Genomic DNA, 19,338 nt, shown 5'->3' with positions numbered 1-19,338 from the left:
AGGGCATCTCTGCAACCCTTGACCTCATTCCTACTCCCACCAGGACTTCTCTGGTTAGAGCTCCATTATCTTTTCCAGTTGTCTCCTACTAGAATCCTGGAGTAATCTTTCATTCATCTTTCTTACTGCTGCTACAGGGAAGCATCACACTCCTGTGCTCAAAAATCCTCACTGACTATCAAACACCCAAAATCAAATTTGTACTCTATAAATTGGCTCTAACTTGTCTTTCCAGTCCCCCTTCCCATTGCAAACCCCACCAACTCTCCATTCTAGCAACTGTGAACTATTGCACATTCAGATGCTGTGTTCTCACACCACCATACCTCTGAACATGTGACAGCTGGAGCCGAGAATACCCTTCTTCTCCCTCATCTTGTCCTTCTGATCCTGAAGCTGATGAAGTCTCCCTTGGAGCCCCCACCCTCTGATTCTCTTCAATAGAATTGGAGCCATTCCTTTACAACCCACTGCACATTGCTTGTACATGCCCTTTCGCCTTTGGCTCTGTTTTTTATATGCCTGATCTGGACCTTAACTGTAAGCTACTTGAAGGCCAGCACCACCTCTTAATTACCTTAATGTTGCCCACTTAGCTCTGAGCACAAGAGAGGGTCAACAAACATGTGCTAATGAGTCAAAAGTCCAATGACTTATTCCACTATTCTGCATTACAAGCTGGGCTTGTCTGAACAATGACAAGGGAAAAGCAGGGCCTGAAGATCAACTTGCTTCTGGTTTTTCTTCCCCTCTCTTCCTGACTGTATATTTCTGCCTGGATATCCTGTAGATAGGCTGTAATCTTCTCTGTGGCTATACTTTTGTTCATCAAAAGATGATTAGGGTGACTAGCAAAAACTCTGCATTGAAAAAAAATCAGAGTGCTAGAGTTGGAAGACCCCTCTTAGAAGCTATGTGGTCCAATGTCCAGCATTCCTGACACATGGTTCCCACACAGCCTCTGCAGGATTCTCCAAGAGCCAAGGAGCTCATGGCCTCTGGATACAACCATGAAGTTGTTAGCTCTTTGTTAACAGCCTCTTATTCTATTGATCTATAACTCACATGATGATACACTCATTCATTGCTTGTACATGTGTCCTCTCAAGGAACACAGAACCAGACCTCTCCACTAGCTATGGGCATCCCTTTAACCACTTAAAGAAAGCTACCACGTACCCCTTGCATCTTCTCCAGGATAGACAGCCCTAACAACATGGTGCCTAGACATCTCACCTGGGAAGAGATAAGAGCTCTAGAGAGGCTTGCTAGAGGGACCATGGGAATAGAGGTGGGAAGGGGCTGGGCTTTTCTCTAGATGCTCAGTCTACATTTAAAAAAATTAGAAACTAATACCACCCTCATTTAGGTTTTAATTCACTATACAAGTAAAACATGTTCATCATTAGATCTTTGGAAAATACAGAAAGAATATAAAAACAAAAACTACTCATAACCACAATGAACATTTTGGTATATTTTCTTATCTTTTTTGTATGTAAATAGCTTTCTCTAAAAAAACATACTTGAATTTAGTAATTCTGTGTCCCACTTCTATTTTTTTTAAATGTTTTTACTGATTCCAGAGGGAGGAAGGGAGATAGAGAGAGAGAGAGAGAAACATGGATGACATTGATCGCTGCCTCCTGCACGACCCCTACTGGGGATCAAACCCGCAACCCTGGCATGTCCCCTGACTGGGAATCAAACCTGTGACCTCCTGGTGCATGGGACGGTGCTCAACCAACTGAACCACATGGGCTGGGCCTGTGTCCCACTTCTTACATCACTAAAATTTCTTTAGCCCAGTTCATAGAGGGTTGCATAATGTTATATTATATCAACTAATTTAAGCCATTTAATCAGTCTCCTATCCACCAATCTTGGGACATTTTGGTTGCTTCTAATTTTTGTTACTGTAAGTAATTTTGTGAGGATTATCTTAGTACATAACCCTTTGTTCAATGGCCCACTGAAAACAAATGTCCAGAAGTGGTCAAACATCCCATGGGTGTTTGGCCAGAGAGATTGCTGGGAGATCACTGCCTATTGTGATCCAGACATGCAACTTCCATGAAAGCAAACTTAGAATAACTTCGAATTGCCACACACCCATGGCCTGAAAATACAGGGTATTTCTAAGTACAGCTCAGAGCCAGAACTGGAGCTGTGGGGGTGATGGCAGAGGTGGAGAAACACCAAGAGACCTTGTTGCTGCTATGACAGCACCTGCTCAGGCCCTGTCCTCCTCCCTGGGTCTAGGTCACATTTACACCCTAATCAGTTTTCACATCTGTGGCCGCTTCTGGGCACCTGTGATGAACTCTGAAAATGTGTCCCAATCTCGGCTTTCCCACCCCCTGGGCAGAGACCAGCCCCTCCCACCTGTATTCCCAGTGTCCCTCTAGCAGGCCTCTCGAGAGCTCTTATCTCTTCCCGGCAGTTGTTTACGAGTCTATCTCTCCCATCAGACACTGAACCCCGGGAGGACAGGGTCTGGGTCCTTGTCAACTTTAATCCCTCACAGCTTATGTAAGAAAGCAGCTGGTTGGATAGATGAACAAGTGAATGCAGAGGAAAGGGCATAGGAAGCACTATGCCACCCAGGTCTTAGACCCAGGACGGAGCCCCTGGGAATGGAAATGATAGTGAGGTTGAAGGCTTTTAGCCCACAGGGCTGGGCTCCAACTGATTTGGCCTGGTCTCTCATGCACTTCTCTTGGCAGTGAAACCTGTGGTCCTTGGTTCTCAGATCTAAGACTGCTCCTGGCCTCACTTCCTCCATGCATTTCTTTTGCAACACTGAGGGAGGGAGATTTGTGGGGTGCAGATTGAGAGTCTGAGGGAGGGGAGGTTGGAGTCAGGAGCAGGGACCAGGCCACAGCACAGCACAGTTCACACCCAACACAGTCCATCCAGTCCAACTACACTTTGGTCCCATGCCCGCATTGGAGTCTCATCCTGTTCCCCCCACCCCCGGACTCACCCACACAGAAGTCTAATCCTGCTCTCCCCGCACCCTCCACCCCCGCCCACAGGCAGCAAGATCAAAGCCACCAGGGATGTAGCCACTGTTCTTTCACTTCTTGGCAAAACAGAACCCCTAAGTGCAGAAACCGGCAGAGCCAGAGAACTGATGGGCTGGCCCCACCTGGGTCCCAGCGGAACCTGGGCTCTGGCCCCCATCCAGGCTCCACAACACCTCTGTCCAGTCACAGAGTATCCACATCGGTGTCCCCCCAGGAGCTCTTGCCAAGGTCTGCTCCATTTCGATTAAAACACATTGCGCTTGGGGACTTCTCAAGTCATGCTGAAGAGAGAGAAGCCAACCCAAGCATGTCAGGATCAAGTTACGTGGTTTTGCATCAATAACTGGACAGCTCCAGTACCTGCTCATACATTTGCCACTTTGGCCATGACTGCAGGGCTAGAGAAAGGAACTCTGGAAATGAGGCTTGAAAGGGAAGAAAAGTGAAAGACCTCAGCTCATCCTTGGGGAGAGAAATGGAAGGACTGGTAGTGATATTTGTCTAAGGGTACATGTGCCGAGATTAAGGGATAGGAGCCAAGGGCATGGGAGAAAAATGGGGGTTTGGGTTACTTAATGGAGGAGGCTACAACGGGGCAAGGGTAAATCTGGTTAAATGAGTGACTTTCTTTTCAGTACAGTTTTCCCTTGTATGCCATCCCAGCCACCACTTTGAATCACCAAACCTTAGCACCTGGACAGGGCATCAGATGCCCTTTCATCCCACTCCCCACTAGACAGGGAGGGACCCTGTGTAGATGAGAACTGCTCCCTTGAATTAGGATGAAAGCCGGGTGCTACCACGTATCCATCGGCACCTGGAAGTGTTTTTTCTTGGACTGTTTACATAAAACAAGACTTTGGAACACGTGGAGTTTGCAAACACTAACATGAAGAGTTGAGAAAGTTAGAACTTGTATGAAGCGGAATGTGTTGTCTGTTCCAAGGAGAGGCTCTGGAGGGTAAATCCCAGGCTCGGCACCATGCTGAGTGCACAGGTGACACTCGGCAGCTTGCTCCTGCCTGCTGCCAGAGCGCCCCTACTCCTTTTGCTACAACGAAATGCGCAGTGCAATAAGTGTCTTGATGCCATTTGATGTTTTTCTCTTCTTTACAATTTTCCCATTGATTCCAGGGGAAGAGCATTGGAAAATTCCTGGTATTTGGAGCGGTGAGAGGCTTAAAATAACACAGAGCCAGATGTCTCAGGGCAGAAACAAACTGGGAAGTGCTGGGTTTAGCCTTGTGAATTACCATTATCTAGCTGGTAATGGAGTAAGTTAGATGGTAACTGATGACTTCCCTACATAGCAGAGAAATTCACAAAATGATAAACGGTACCTCATTTTGGTTTCCATTGAGAGCTGGCTGATGTGAAATCATTTTCTGGCTCCTAGTACTCCAGCACTGAATCAGAGCATCAGTATCTAGGATACTGCTGCTACAATTACAACTATTGCCCCTACTTAAAATGATGATCATATTGCTTGATACTGATTTATTTCTATTTCTCAACCTCATTGTATATATATTTTATGACAATGTTCTAAATGAACTTTTAGGAAAAAATGAGGATATGAATATACATACACATAGATATAACTATCTCCCAACATATCTACTAAAAGTGTCACCTTTTAAGTACTTGAAGACTATTTGACACTGCATGACTCTTTAAATATAAGTATTAATACATGCCATTATTACCAAGACAATAAAACACTTGGATGAATGAAAGAAATTTGTATGAATAAATCGGTAACAGAGGATCTCTACTCCAGTAGAACTCCTTATGGTTATCTTTTTGGGCAGAAAGGTCTCAGCATGGTTAGGAAATGGCCTTGGATGAAGGGTAAGTTGGGTGAAGGATGCCCAGATCTTATATGCTGGCAAATCTGTCTCCCTCTAGACTCCTAAATGACCTCACGAGTCTTAGGCCCAACCCTTTCTCCCCTCCACCACTTCATCCTGGTTTCAGAATTGGGTGTGGAGGGTTAATGAAGGTTTAATTTAAAGGCATAATATGAGGATTAGACCCAAGCCAGCTGAGTGGACACAGCAATGAGCTGAATTCCAAACCTGGCTCTGACACACGGGCTCCAACACTGGGACTCCTGGTGTTGGCCTCTAGGTTTCTGTTTCATCATCTAGGGAGTGTGGAGGATGAATAGCTCTCAAGTGATGCTGGAGGGCTTCTCTTCCTAAAATTACGTCCCAGCGATTCTGATTTAGGAACCTCTGATTTTGTGAATCTCTCTGGGGTAGGGCCTCACTCTCTATTATGGAAAGCAGTGGATTTGTGATCTTCAAGCCTCCTTGCAACTCACTCTAGGGTTCTAACTTTATTCCCCTGATGTCCCCAAAGCTTCTTACCTGAACCCTGGGATCATCTTGGCAAAGCCAATGACCTTTTGGATGCTGTAACTGACCAGGTCAGCCAGGTGGGGCAGCATGGAGAGGTGGGACAGGTCTAGGGTCACAGAAGAGTCATCTGAGTCTTCTTCGCTCAGATCCAGGTTGGAGAAGGTGGTCGGCTCTGTCATGTCTGAGGAGGGATGGGGGAAGAAAAGGAACTACTGAAGGATTCTTGAATCAGGCTTCCTCCTGCTGGGCCCTGTAAGGACCTCCTGCGCCCAGGCAGCTGGGCCAGTTCAATTGGGAATCCCACAGTGACCACCTCTCCTAAGGTCAATCTTCAGCCCAGGCTTCCCTCTAGGATTCTCCTCTCTTCTTTCAGCAGAATGGGGCAGTAAAACCAAAAATCACAGGTACTCCAAAAATGAGACTTCCTGGAGCCATGATTTTACATTCCCACTTGTTGTTCCTAATGATCTCAAGTCAAAAATTAATTTGGAACCAATAAATTGTGGGAAACAATGTTTAACTTCACTAGTGATTAAAAAAAAATTGCCAAGTAAAACATCTATACTTTTCAGCTGTAAACTAGAAACAAACATGTTTAAATGTTGACACTGGTATTTATAAAGATGCAGGGAACTAGGCAATTCTTGTGCAGTGCTGGGGCACTAAAGGAGGCAAAATCTTCACAAGTCACCCAGGTAGCTATTTGACAATAGGGGTCAAAATCCTACAATTATGCATACTTTTTAACCAGTAATCCTACTTCCAGGAATTCATCATAAGGAAAACATTCTGAATAAGTGCAAATATTTAGCAACAAGTATACTGTTATCCTAATGAAAAGCTGGAAAACAATCTAGATATCCAATGATAGGGGGTTTAGGTATGTTATTGTGCATTCATACCTGAGACTACTATGCAGCCTTTAAAAAGAATATTCTGGATGTATACTGAATGAAACTATGATACAATGTATTATTGTGAGAAAAAAGCAAAGTACCAGACTGTGTATGGCATAATTCCATTTCTTTTTTTTTTGATGGTTATAGTTTTCTTTTTTTTTCTTTTTTCCCATTTCTGAATATACATATGTGTTTAAAAAAGAAAAAGGGAGAGCCCTGGCCAGTGTGGCTCAGTTGGTTGAGCGTGGCCCCATGCACCAAAAGGTTGTCTATTCAATTCCCAGTCAGGGCGCATGCCCGGCTTTGGGGCTCAATACCCAGTAGGGGACGTTGCAGGAGGATAAAGAGGAAGACAGATAAAGAGCACTTAAGAAGAGCAAGGATGGGCTGGAGGTGACAGGTCCTTTAGGGCCATACCAGTTCCCCGGGGCTCTGGGGTAAAGTGGGCTACAAGGGGACCCTTCCACACCAAATTTCAACTTTCAAAAGGCTCAGGCTCTGATGAATATAGTGAACAGTACTGTTTTCTATATTTGAACATTGCTAAGAGAGTAAACCTTAAAAGTTTTCATCACACAAAATATCTTTGTAACTATGTGAGGTGATAAATGTTCATTTTGTAATATATATATATATATATCAAGTCACTGTGTTGTACACCTTAAACTTATACAATGTTACCTGTCAATCATATCTCAATAAATAAAACCAGAAACACAAAACAAAGAAACCCCCATAAGGCCCAGGCTCAAAGTACCGTTCAGAGGAACCAGGTGGCCCCCAGGGAGGGAGCCAGGGACAGAAGCCTGGCTCGGAGGGAAGAGCGGGAGGCTCTGCAGACAGTCCTTGCCTGGGACCTCAGCTAGGCCTCTTCCCAGCACGGGCCCTGGGGCAAGTTCTACCTCTTCTGAGTTCTACATGTTCTGAGGACACAATGTGGCCCACAGTGTGACAGGGCCATCCTCCCGCTGGCAGCCTGGGACCCCCAGGTGGGCAAGCTCAGCAGGGAGGGGGCTGCAGCCCCGCTTACCCGGGGAGCCGGTGTACTGATCGGAGCAGGAGGAGGAGGAGTCCGCCGAGAAGCTGGGCATGTGTCTCAAGGACGGCCTCCCCAGGTAGCTGCCTCCGCCCTCGCGCCCTCGCACGGGAGGCTGGAAGGGAAGACGGAGGTCAGAAGCGCACACTTCAGGGCACCCTTCCGACCTTGGCCTTGCTCTCTGACAGGAGTGGCTTTAGGAAAGTTCCGTGGGGGAGGGAGGCCTCCCCAAAGCGATGGGCCAGAGCAGCCCCACTGTCCCGCCCCACTGGCCGGGATGCCCTGGCCCCTGGCCCACTCCCCGTGCCAGGCGCCCCGGGCCGTCCTTCAGGCCAGCGGCCGCCTACCCGGAACTGGCTGAAGTCGGCATAGGTGGGGTCGTAGGTCTTGTGGTGGGCGTCCAGCAGGATGGCGATGGTGCGCTGCTGCTCCTCCGACAGCCGGGGCCGCAGGCTGTCCTTCAGCGCCTCCTCCTCCTTTCTCTTCAGAATCATCTCCCGCTTCCGCTGCACCTCCTCGTCTGTCAGGATGACTGCGGGGAAGAGGGCATGGGGGCCTGGGCCTGTAGCTCCGCCAAGAACCCCTCCTCGGGTCGCTAAGGCACAGGCGGGAGGGCTGTCCCCCCGCCAGGACTCATGGATTTTCTATGTTGAAAAGGCAGGTGCCGAGAGGAGGGAAAAGAGGGTTTGAGAGGTGGATGGCCTGGGCACTGGGGAGGCTGGGCTCTCACCACACGGTGTGTGAATCTGGACACACTGTTTGAACTCTCTGAGCTTTTGTTCCCTCGCTTAGAAATGACAAGTTTGGGCCATGTAATCTCTAAGGTCCCCTTTTTGTTCCTTCCTCCATGGAGTGTGCCCCCGTGGGGTGGCAGAATAAAATATCTGCCTCGAAAGATGGACTGCTTTGAGAACTGAACGCAATGCAATCCTAGCACAAAGCCGCTGCTCATCCAACATCCGTTCTCCCTCTTCTCCCTCCGCCCCCCATATTCCCTGATCCTGAGGGAGACACCAGGGGGAAGAGAGTGTGAATGAGTCACCGTGGGGACAGTCACAGTGTTGGAAGCGAGGAGATGCTGAGAACACCCCTCTATGTGGATATTCCCACATCCAACTTGGAACTCAGGCATCTGATCTATTCTCACCAACAGAGAAAGACTTTTCATCTTTGGTTCCCTGCAAAACAAGACCTCCCCCAGCCTGTCCAGTCTGAAAATTTCTGCCCAAGGAAGTTTTCAAGTCCCCTACAAGTCCCCAATGATCACACCTCACAGTTCTAATCTGGGGAGTTCTCTCCAGCTCTCTCCGGGTGTCTGAAGATGGGGAGACTTTACGTCCCCTTCATGCTGTGCAGGGGCTCCAGGTGGTGCTGGGGCAGCTGTCTGGGAGGGCGGGGCTGGGAGCAGGGATGCCTGGCACAGAAGCCAGGCAAACAGACCTCTTGGCCAGGGCTTGCTGAGAGCTGACGGCAGGAGTGGGCACTGGGGCTCTTGGCCTGTAGCTACTTGCTCTGTGCTGGTGTTGCCAGGGCCTCTGCCCACAGAACTGGGGAGTTTCACAAGAGCAGGGAAAGGAACCAGAATCTCCGAGTGGGTGGGTTCCGGGCTTCGAGAAAGGGCCATTGGCCCAGGCACTTGAAGTGGGGGGGAAGATGAAAGAAGTTGGTAAGGGAGGAGAAGGAGCCTCTGGGGGTTGGAATGGGCAACCAGAGCCTCAGGCACAGCAGAAAAGGGACACCTGCAGCCAAAGATGGTGAGTTCCCTCCACAGCCGAGGAAGCCACACGAAGAGGACAGGGAGGAGGCCACGCCCCGGTTACTGACTCACCTGCCTGAATGCAGCCAACCCTCCTCCCACAGAGGGTGTCTGCTCAGACCCCAAGAGGTCAAGTGGAGTGGGAGAGCAAGGAGCAGGGAGCATCCCAGTCAGGGCTGGGTGCAAGGCTCTAGCCTGGAGAACCCAAGATTAGGTGTCTGGTCTTTCCTGCTCACCCGAGGGGTAGGCAGAGAGGTGATGAGACTGGAGCTAGAGGGGGCTGCTCTGACAGTCACATCACAGGCACCCATAGGCTTGAACCATGCCTTGTAGTTCTATGATGTGTCTCCTGCTCAGAAACTTTTCCTGGATCCTTATTGCTTACCACATCAAAACTCTTCATGATTTCACTTCTTCCTAACTCTCCAACCTCATTTCCCAGGGCCTGTGGATGCAGCTACTGCTCTAGTCACGTTGAAACTGCTGACCTGTGAGCATGACCTGCTCACTCTTGCCACCACATTTTCATCCCTGCTGGTGCTTGTCCAGCTGGGTCTTCTCTCCCCAGCAGCTGTGCAAGTTCTATCTATTTTTCAGCACCCAACTTACAGCTGTTTCTCTTTTACCATGAAGCCTTTTTTGATTGCCTGGATACATACTGAGCTCTCCTTTCTTAATCCTGTGGTATGTCTAGTTTTTCCTACATACATTGGCACCCAGCTGCCTTCCACTCTGTAATATTTATGGTTAGTATATTTATTTATGGTTAGTTAGTATACTGCCTGTATAGAGAGAGCCTAAGAAGTTCAAGGTCTCCTTCACAGAAACTATAGGCAACTAAGGCAAGGGGTCACATCTTATAATTCCTGTTTCCCTCATAAAGACTAGCCCGGTGGAGCTTTCTGGCCATGGTACTTGCTCAATAGTCTGATGTATTGGATCCCAACACATCAACACCGATTGTACCTATTATATGTTAGTCATTGTCCTGGGCCCAGGAAAGGACTATGAGAGATGCACCAATACTGCATGTACCCTACACTGTCAGCAACAGCACACACTGAATGCCAGTCCATCAGATAACTGAGCCAAGCTTACCTTTTTATTTAAATAACTGTTACTGAGATATTTTCAACACAGAATACCTTGTAACAGAACACCTATAACATCATGTAACCTTTCCTTGATGATTCAGAGGCATCGTTCTGAAAAATTACTAGACTTTGCAGGAACGAGGTTGACCTCAGAATTCTAAAGGGCTGTGTCGCTGTACTTGACGTGACTCAGCATGCTACAATTTTCAGTTCTTGTGCTACTTCCCATGGCTTTCGGTCTCCCTCTCTCTGGTAAGCTATGTATTGTCTCTTCCTACCGATGCCTGCCCCTAAAGTGTGCCTTCTGCCCCTGAAGTGTTACTTCAAATCTGCTGAGAACTGGAAATCCTGGTAACCAAGTTTTATGCAATAAAAAAGTGTTAATAAAAATGGATAAAATATATAGAGGCTTTTATGTATTGGACACAATTCTAAGTGCTTCTTCTCACATAGGTTTAGTCATAACAACCACCTAGGGCAGATGCTATTATCCCCATTTTGCAGTCGAAGAAACTGAGGCCCAGAGGCTATATACCTTGCTCAAAGTCACACAGCTAACAAGCGGTGGAGCTGGTATTCAGTCAGGCCAGGGTGATTCTAGAGTCCCTGGTTTTAACCATGACCTCATACTGCCTCTGATTAGAATCAGCTATGAGTGTTCAGTAGGATCCTCAGGACTGAACACACAAAATGTTCCAATCCATCTGAAGAGTGTGAAAAATAAAGTAGCAAAGTTTGTAAATGATTTACTTTGAAAGGACAAAGTTAAGAAGATTTGATGCTAACCTAGGACATTGTTCCTCTGGATCACTTGTGTCAAATAGGAACCACCACCCTGTGTGCTGTCCCAGGGAAAGAAATGCTGGGATCTGCTGAGTTCAAACAGGGGCCACCAACCCATGTGCCTCCCTCCAGGCCACGTTGTCTGGGGACTGAATAAGTCATAAGTCTCTCACATATGCAGATGCTGTTGTAATTTATGAAATAAGTAATTTCTTTAAAGGGGTTATTAATTTCATAGGAGATTATCATTTTCTCAATGAATCGCTACTAAAAAAATCATTATGATCATGTAGGAGGACACATGTTTTGAAGTTAAGAGCCACTGACCTAAATAAGAGCAAATAGGCTCTGAAAAAGCATCTGACGGGCTCTCCAAAGAATAAAGTGCGTGAGCTGTGCACACTTAAGTCCTTACCGAACATCGTCGATAGGTTCTATGAAGTTAAGCAAAATAATGTATAACAGAAACAATTTACCATAGGCTAAATGATGCAAGCAAGAGTTAGCTCCTACTGCATCTCATCAATGTTATAATGAAACAACGCTGAACCAAACGTTATTTAAAATCTGCTGTACATGAACTTTGTGAAACCCATATGGCTTCCCAGCAGCTTTTCTCACTCCTAAGTTCCTCGCTGAATGAGAAAATGGCTTTGGGCAAGTTACTCCCATGCCAGAGAATTGAGTTAGGAAGGCAAGATCTGAAAGCACAAACAACTTAAAGACATTTCAGATTGTCACTGGTGGCCTCAGGATAACATCAGAGAAGTAGACATAAAGGTTTTCCAAATGAATGACATAGATAATACCAGATTTGGAGCATCTTCCTGATATATAAACAGTGGGAGATGTAGTGATACAAAGAAGCAAATGGGGAGCTAACATTCAATCATTCAATACATTTATTGAGTACCTACTTTGTGCCAGGTTTTGTGCTAATGCTGGGTAGAAAATTGTACAATTGTAAAAATGGTAAACAAGTTAACATAATAAGTACTTCTGTGTGGGACTGGTCTACAAAAAGCAATATCTCAACTATGAAATTTCTTGGGTTCCAAGGACATAAAGTCAACTAGGACTTGAAGAGAGAGAAAGGGGGACTTCATTGGGACAAAGTTCTCTTCAGCTCATCTGGTAGGACCATAGGCAGTGCCCAGCAATGCACAATGGAAGAGCTCTCGCCCACTGGGGATACCGGAGGGGCTGTACTGGGCTGGAGCCCATGTTATTTTAATTCTCCTGAGTTTCCTCATCTATTGAATCTTAAAAAGTATTTACATATTTTGGAATTATTGTAAGAATTTAACAAGAAAACGCATGTGTCTGACACATGTCTGGCACTCAGTAGATGATCAGTAAAGATTGGTTCACAGGCTCATCCCCTTCCCCTTCCCAATCTCCTCCAGGGAAGGGCCACTTCAATTGCCCCATCAGAAGGGACCGGGGTTTATAGTTCCTTAATAGGTAGCCCTGGGTGACCTGTGGTTTACAAATGTTGACACTCACTTGTCTCTAGGAAGCTAGGTCTTGGGGACAACAGCCAGCCCTGGGGATAAATGAACAGCAATCCTAAGGATATGACTGGGAGCTCCAGGCCCAGACGCATTGGCAGGCCTCCCAAAGTTGGGCCGACCCAAGGCAGGGAACCACACCTGTCCCTGGAAGACTTCCCTTCCAGGCAGTGGACTAAGAGCTTAGAGCTAGACCAAGATTTCTATTTAAGTGGAGCTCTGAGGCCCATCCCTAGCTCAGTGTAACTCCCTGTACTGGCATCTAGAGAGTGGTGGGCATGAAGCTGCACTGGGCATAGAGCAGAACAGGGGAAATGGGGCTCCGTTGGCGAGGACAGAGGCTAGGGTTGGTGTGGCTGAAGCACAAAGCTGATTGGGGCTGGGGTGGCATCCACTTCTGGATGGCTGGCCCCCACCACGTGGTATTCCTGGGGCAGGGGCCACCTGACACACTCAAGGCCTGCTCGTCACCATGGCTGCAGTGTTCTCTGTGGGGACCAGGAGGGATCTAGGGCTGGGTTCTAGTTTCAACTTGCTTTCTGACTCCAATCCTGATATTATTTTTACCTTTCTGGGTCTCAGATGATTTCTAAGTGTTCTTTCTGTTCCAAGTTAATAGAACGTCTCCTTCCCCCGAGACACAGGACAGGGGCCTCCAGGACATGAGCAACGCTGGCCCTGACCAGAACTCCTGTGGCAGAGCCTTAGGAATCACAGCTGTGTTACTCTGTTCCCTTCTTGGTTGGCTGGAGCCTTAGAACCTGGGCTCCCTGCCCTTTGGAGGCTGCGTGCTCCTGGGGGCGGGGGCAGGAGCAGTGCCCCCGGCACCTGGTTTGTGTCCAGCACAGTGTCTCACTTCTCACGCAGAGCAGGCCGCACTAAGCCAATGTGTGAGAAGCCCCGGAAGGCACCCAGGCCTGGAGCCTCCACTGCTTCAGGATAAACACAGGAGTCGGGCGGGGCAGGGGCCTGGGCATGGAGCAGTTAGCGTGCCAGGGCCTGCATGCTCCCGTGGGGGCGAGGAGGAACACGGCCTGGAAACTTCTTCCCGGGCTGCCAGTGTTGGCTGGGGAGCTGAGATCGGGAGTGAGGGGCGAGACCTACAAGAGGGGACCCTGTCAAGGCCTGAGGAGGGGGCCCCAGGTGAGGGCCTCCATTCTGCTTCTGTTTCCCAACAACAGAGATTGTTTTTCCCCATCAAGAAGAAATTTCCCATCCCCTCAGCCCTGTCCTGTGACTTTCCCCTTGTTCTGGATACATCTTGCTTATACCTGCCCCAGCCCCCCCCCCCCCCCAAATAGCCCCACAGCCAGGAGGACCTTCAGGAGTGTCTGCATCTGAGCACGCCTCCCCAGCCTCCTCAGGCCTACAGCTTAGCAGGGCCTAGGCCCTGTCCCAGGGCCAGGGAGGGGGTCAGGGTGCAGACTACTGACAGGAGTGAGCAAGAGGAAAAGCAGAGGCTGATGTACAGAGGGGCACCCATGCCCAGGCCAGTCCAGTGCCCTTGCCCCAGTGCCCCCGAAGGGCCTGGCTGGCCACTCCCAGGATCTACTCAATTCAATAGCTTCTCTGGTTACCAAGTAACTGGTACTAGAGCTCAGATGCAAAGTCCATGGGTCAGAACATGTAAGACTGCCCCACTGATCCTCTCCTCCAGCCCCAGACTGGGCAGGAAGTACTACAAGATCTCTCCTCTTTCCCCATCTGGATCTAGAGGGTCATCGAGAGTCCAGAGCTTCCCCTCATGAATTTTTCCTCACAGTATCCCCCGGACACCAGCCCTCAGATTTGTTCCCAGGGCCAGAGTGGCTGGAAGGCTGGGGGTGAGGCAGATCTCAGATGCCACCGAGGCTCTAAACATTTTTTCTCCCCATCCCTCTCCCCTACTCTTCCCCTCCCCAACCACAGCAACCTCCTCTCCCAAGGCCAAGTGCACTGGGGTTCTCAAGCCTCATTCCTTCTCCTCAGGTCCAGGGAGCTGTGAGCATGGTGATCACATCTTGGAGGAAGACTGACCTGGGGGCTCATGAAGGCAGTGCCCAGCCTCTCCCTCCTCACTAGCCTCACTGGAGGGGCTCTTCCTGGCCTCTGAGGCCCAGACACAGGTCCTACAGCCCCCTGATGCCAGCAGCTACAGGGGAAGACTGGGCACACCTCTCTAGCCAAACCTGCATAAACAGCAGCCAGAGCCTCCTCTGCCCCCAGTCCCATCCCAACCCCCTGCCCTGGGCCCTGGACACTCACACTCCTTCATCATGCCGATGTCCACGCAGCGCTTGAGCCGGCATGCCTGGCAGTGGCGGCGGTTGTCCTTGGTGATGCGGCAGTCCCCATTGAAGGGACAGGTGAACAGAGCCTTCCGCTTCATGCTTCTCCTGCCAAGAGAGGACATGCCCTCCACTGGGTCACCCACCTTCCAACTCTCAGCCCTGGCTGCTATGACTGCAGGGACCTGCCCACAAGGCCCCTAGACCTACATTTCTCCCCCAGAGGACTGGGGCCCAGCCCAGCCCCGGGTCACTCTCAGCGACACCGCTCCTGCCCTGCTGTGTGTGCCCACCATGCCCTCCCTCTTCATTGCCAGCTCTGCTCCCATCATTGCTTTTGTTTACTTTTACACTACTCTATTCCCACCCTTTTTGTTAATTACACAAGATAGATATGAGAGAATTAACCTAGTAAAAAAAATTTTTTAATACTGAAACCTGCAAGGTAGCCCTCCCTGCTTTTCCTGAGCCATTATGAAAGGCGAGGATGCTACTCTCAGCCTTAACTTTCTAGAGTTCAGAGATCTGTGACCAGGGCATCCCTGATCCAGGGACAGGCATGTGCACAGGTGCAGGGAGAAGGGAGAAAAGGCCCAACCACAGCTTTAGACATCAAGATAATCTGCCCAGAAGGAGAAGAGGCCAGGTGAGCAAATGGGAGCCCCAAGGTCTGGCCTTGGCTTTCTGAATGGCAAGGAAGCAAAGGTACCATAAGAACAGAAAACTGGCGAAGGTTCTCATCTAGGAGCCAACACGCGCCTGGCATCCATGTGAAAATATGTCTGTGTGTAAGCTCATTCTCCAGATTCAGCTTCCTCTCCTGCTGCCAACCATGCCACAGGGGACACTGAGCATCTGCACATTGCCCATGTCTTAGAGGCTCTTCTCACTCTCCCCAGCCCCAGCAAGGGGAGGCCCCACTTTTCTGCCCCAGGACAGGTGGCAGGACAGGTGGGGAAAGACGGTGGCAGAATCATTTCTCCCTCAGTAGCAGCATCCTCCAAGGAGCTGTGGAGATGCCCAAGCTGTAGAACAAAGCTCAGGCCTGAACTTGTCCCTCTCTGGGAGTGAGCTGGTGACATCGTCTTCTCCAGATGTCACACACTCATTACATTTCTTGGTGAAAAGTGACTCACTGTTCACATTCACTAGAACACACAAGCACAGTCAGCAGGTGTCATGGACACATAGGGACCAAACCAACTTGACCCATGGGATAGAGGAGAAGAGACTAGGGGACAGCTCTGCTAGAGTCACAGGTACTCAGACTCTAGACCTTTAGGAGGCCCAAGAGACCGTTAGTGTGCCTACCCCCTTGTCTTATGGAAGGGACCACTGATGTGAAGAATCTTATCAGTGAGGTGATTCAGCAAAAAGTGAAGGCTCCCAAGTTGGAATCATTAGGGATGTGATGCTCAGGTCTTAGCCTCCTGTATTGAAGGTTCTGTTTCATCCCCAGAAACCCAATGTGCTTAATGAAGCTGAGCCCACTGGCAAACAGCTCCAGGCACCTGGCCCATGAGCACAGTTCAAGGTGAAGGACAATACCGTGGTCCAGGAAGTAACTGCTGTTGGTTTTGGCCCCTGGCCCCTGGCCCCTCCTGTCACAATCTTCATTACCTGAAGAGGCCAACCGGCAACCCAGGCTATCCAGGGAGGTGGAGTAGCCTAGGCTATTGGGAGGTGTCCTGCCCCTGCGGTGACTACCCAGGGAGCAACCGTATACCAGGCTTTTGCCCACCTTTATGGAAATAGGAAGCCTTTCTCCTTGAGCCTCAATACCTCCCTGCAGCTTTCTCTGGAGACAGGGGAGTGTGGAAGTATTTTGGGCACTATTAGGGCTGCCCTGAAATGACATGCTATCACCCCACAGGGTATATCTCTCCACTTGGGGACGTCAGCTTGGTCCCCCCTTTACTACTTTCCACTTTGTGGTTCTCAAAGCTCCATCTGTTACCAAAATGCTCAGGCCCAACAATGCCCATAATTCTCTAAACCTACTCAAAGACCAGAAGTTTTTAATGCAGAGCAAATTCTCATTCCCCTTGTTTTTTTTGTTTGTTGGTTTTTTGTTTTGTTTTTTTACAACTGGGCATTTTCTCAGGGGGCTGAGGGGCTGCTCTGTCCTCGCACCCACTGCCCTGTCTGGCTCAGAGCTCTCCCTGTCCAGCCTCCAGGGCCACGGGCACCAAGAGAGCACACACAGGGCACCTCCAGACACATGAGCCAAAGCATCTCGCCAGCCCTGGCTGTGTGGAGAAAGCAGCTCTCGCTTCCAGCTCGATAGCTGTAGCATGCAGCCTAGGAGGGCTGAGGGGAAAGGAGGAAGAAGGAGAGAGGAAGAGGAAGACGGGGGGGGGGGGGGGGGTGAGAAAAGGGAAATGCTAAAATTCTCTGGCCAGGCACATCATCTCACAGCAGGGCCACGCCCATGGTGAGAAGGCCACCTACACATTTCACCCTTTACCCTTCCTTCCCCCCTTGTCCCAAAGTCCACCAACCTTGCAGTGCGTTTCCACATTATTTGAGCAATGTAGAAACTCACCTATAAACTTATAAAGCTCTTAAATTATTATTATTAAAAAATACAGTAAGCAGCTCTTCCCAGTTTCCTCTAAACACAGAAGCAGAGGAAAGGCCGTGGAACTGTAGCTGGGGAGACGGAGTTTACACATCACGGAAAGCATCATCAGGCTCTGGAGTGCAGGGGGATGGAAAGAGTTTGGGGAATGGAAAGCTCCTTGCCAGCTCCAGCAGGCAGACCCAGGTCCTTCCTGGAGTACAGATCCCAAAGTTGCCTTTCAGGTGTCTCCCAGCATGGTTGTTTGCTGGGACACAGGTCCCATGGGGTCCAAGGCCTAGCTCTTCCCTGTTCTCCTGCCTTCTAAGGGCACTTCCACACATGTGGCTGTCATCTGGTCTCTGCCCACGAGGAGTCAGGGCAGCCAGACTGACCAGCCCTAGTTCTGTGCTTTGTCCTGAGATGTGCACCCTGTCCCCCCTGCTTCCCAATGCTAATTGCCTATGAGCTGGTTCGGTTTTGAGAAACAAGGGCCTCGGGTTTCCATGGGAGCTGGTTGTCTTTGCTGCTCTGAGTCTGGACCCTGTCATCCTCTGGACGGTTGGCAATTATACCCCTGCTCAGGAAGGGGGTAGGGGTGGTGCAAGAAGACTAAATATAGATGCCGTTTCTAGAAAGTCGGGGGTCAGAGAGGACACTGACCAGTCTCATGCCAGAGACCAATTCATCAAAACACGAGAGCCAAGCAGTTCACAAAAGCATAAAGTGCCTGGGGCCAGAAGAGTCTCAGGCCTGGAACAACAGGGTCCTTCACCAGGAGGTGACCCTGCCAGCAGAGACACACCTTGCAAAACCCAAGCCCAGAGCCAAGAACCAGCTCTGAGCTTTGTCTCCGCTGCTGCTCTGAGTGTTGCAGAAATCTCAGAGCCTGGTCTGGGTACAGGACCCTGGTGGGTGGAGCTCCTGATATGAAGACCTATGTGGTCTGATAGGTGGAACCTACATGGCCATTTGTATGTGGCAGCATCAAAGGGTTCTCAGCAGGTGAGTTTAAAAAATCAACTTTAAAGGAAGGTAGGTTAACAATGTGGTAAAGAGCACAGGCCTCTTTTTCTGGAGGACAATTTGGCAACATCCACTAACGTGTAAAATGCACAGAGCCATTAACACAGTAAATGTACTTCCAGGAATTCATCCTGTGGGTAAATCAGCCATGGGCCCAAAGTTACATGCAGAGGGTGGTTACAGCAGCTCTGTCTGGAGGAGCCAAGGATGGAACCCAAATGCCGGTCAGTGGAGGCCTGGTTCACTACAGCAGTGCAGCCACACAGAAGCGTGTGGCTGTGAACAGGACACAGGAGTGCTGAAATGGGAACCAGCTTGAAGAAGACCAGGTAAAAGCAAGACATAAAATGGCGAGTATAATACCCACACACACACTTTTATACAAAGAATCTGAAGGCAAACACAGGGAGCTGGTAACAGTGATAGCTTCTGGGGAGGACACAGGGGCCTGAGAACTGGGTTGAGAAGGAGACTTACTTTTCATTTGTATGTCCTTTTGAACTGTTTGTATCTTTTCCTTTCTTTTCTTTTTTAATCATGCACAAGAGTTATTTACACACAAAAATCTACCACCCTCTAGAACTATGTAACAATTTAAAAGGAAATACAGGCTTTGGTAGGATTGACCTGTTTAGGTTTAAATCCTAATACACAACCCTGGGCAAGTTACTTCATCTCCCCATACCTCAGTTTCCACATCTGTAAAATAAAAGCAACCCTACAGAGCAGGTCGGTGTAAGAATTAAGTAAAGGAAGCAGGACTGGACACAGAGTAAGCACTCAAAGGGAAGGGAGAGAGAAGCTGGCAGGGAGAAGCAGTGGGAGGGAGTGCTGAAGGGTGGCTGAAGAAGGCAGAATCTAACCATCCCAATGAGAACCCGAGAGCCCAGAAGCTGGCGCCACATCTTTTACCTGCCTTCTGTGTGCCAAGCACAGGGCTCTGCAGGCAGTAGAGGCTCAAAATATGTTGTCGCTCCTGATGTCTAGACCCACAGCCCTTGTGCGAGTTATAGT

The 19,338-nt window shown here is 49.2% G+C and overlaps 1 protein-coding gene across 3 annotated transcripts in view; it reads right to left on the bottom strand.

Annotated features, from left to right (window-relative positions):
• The window catches only part of VDR (vitamin D receptor), a 59,258-nt gene that overhangs the window by 4,980 nt on the left and 34,940 nt on the right, over window positions 1-19,338 (bottom strand). For all 3 annotated transcript variants that reach the window (XM_081129804.1, XM_081129806.1, XM_081129805.1), the window contains exons 4-7: window positions 14,716-14,846; window positions 7,675-7,859; window positions 7,322-7,442; window positions 5,402-5,573 (exon numbers count right to left, since the gene is read on the bottom strand). In XM_081129804.1, coding sequence (XP_080985930.1) covers window positions 5,402-5,573; window positions 7,322-7,442; window positions 7,675-7,859; window positions 14,716-14,846 — 609 coding nt within the window. The remainder of the gene's footprint in view (window positions 1-5,401; window positions 5,574-7,321; window positions 7,443-7,674; window positions 7,860-14,715; window positions 14,847-19,338) is intronic.

This window comes from Miniopterus schreibersii (genome assembly GCF_964146895.1).
Source record: "Miniopterus schreibersii genome assembly, chromosome: 2".
NCBI classification, from domain to species: domain Eukaryota; kingdom Metazoa; phylum Chordata; class Mammalia; order Chiroptera; family Miniopteridae; genus Miniopterus; species Miniopterus schreibersii.
Note: the sequence above shows the minus strand (reverse complement) of the source record. Positions and strands in the feature narration are given on the sequence as shown.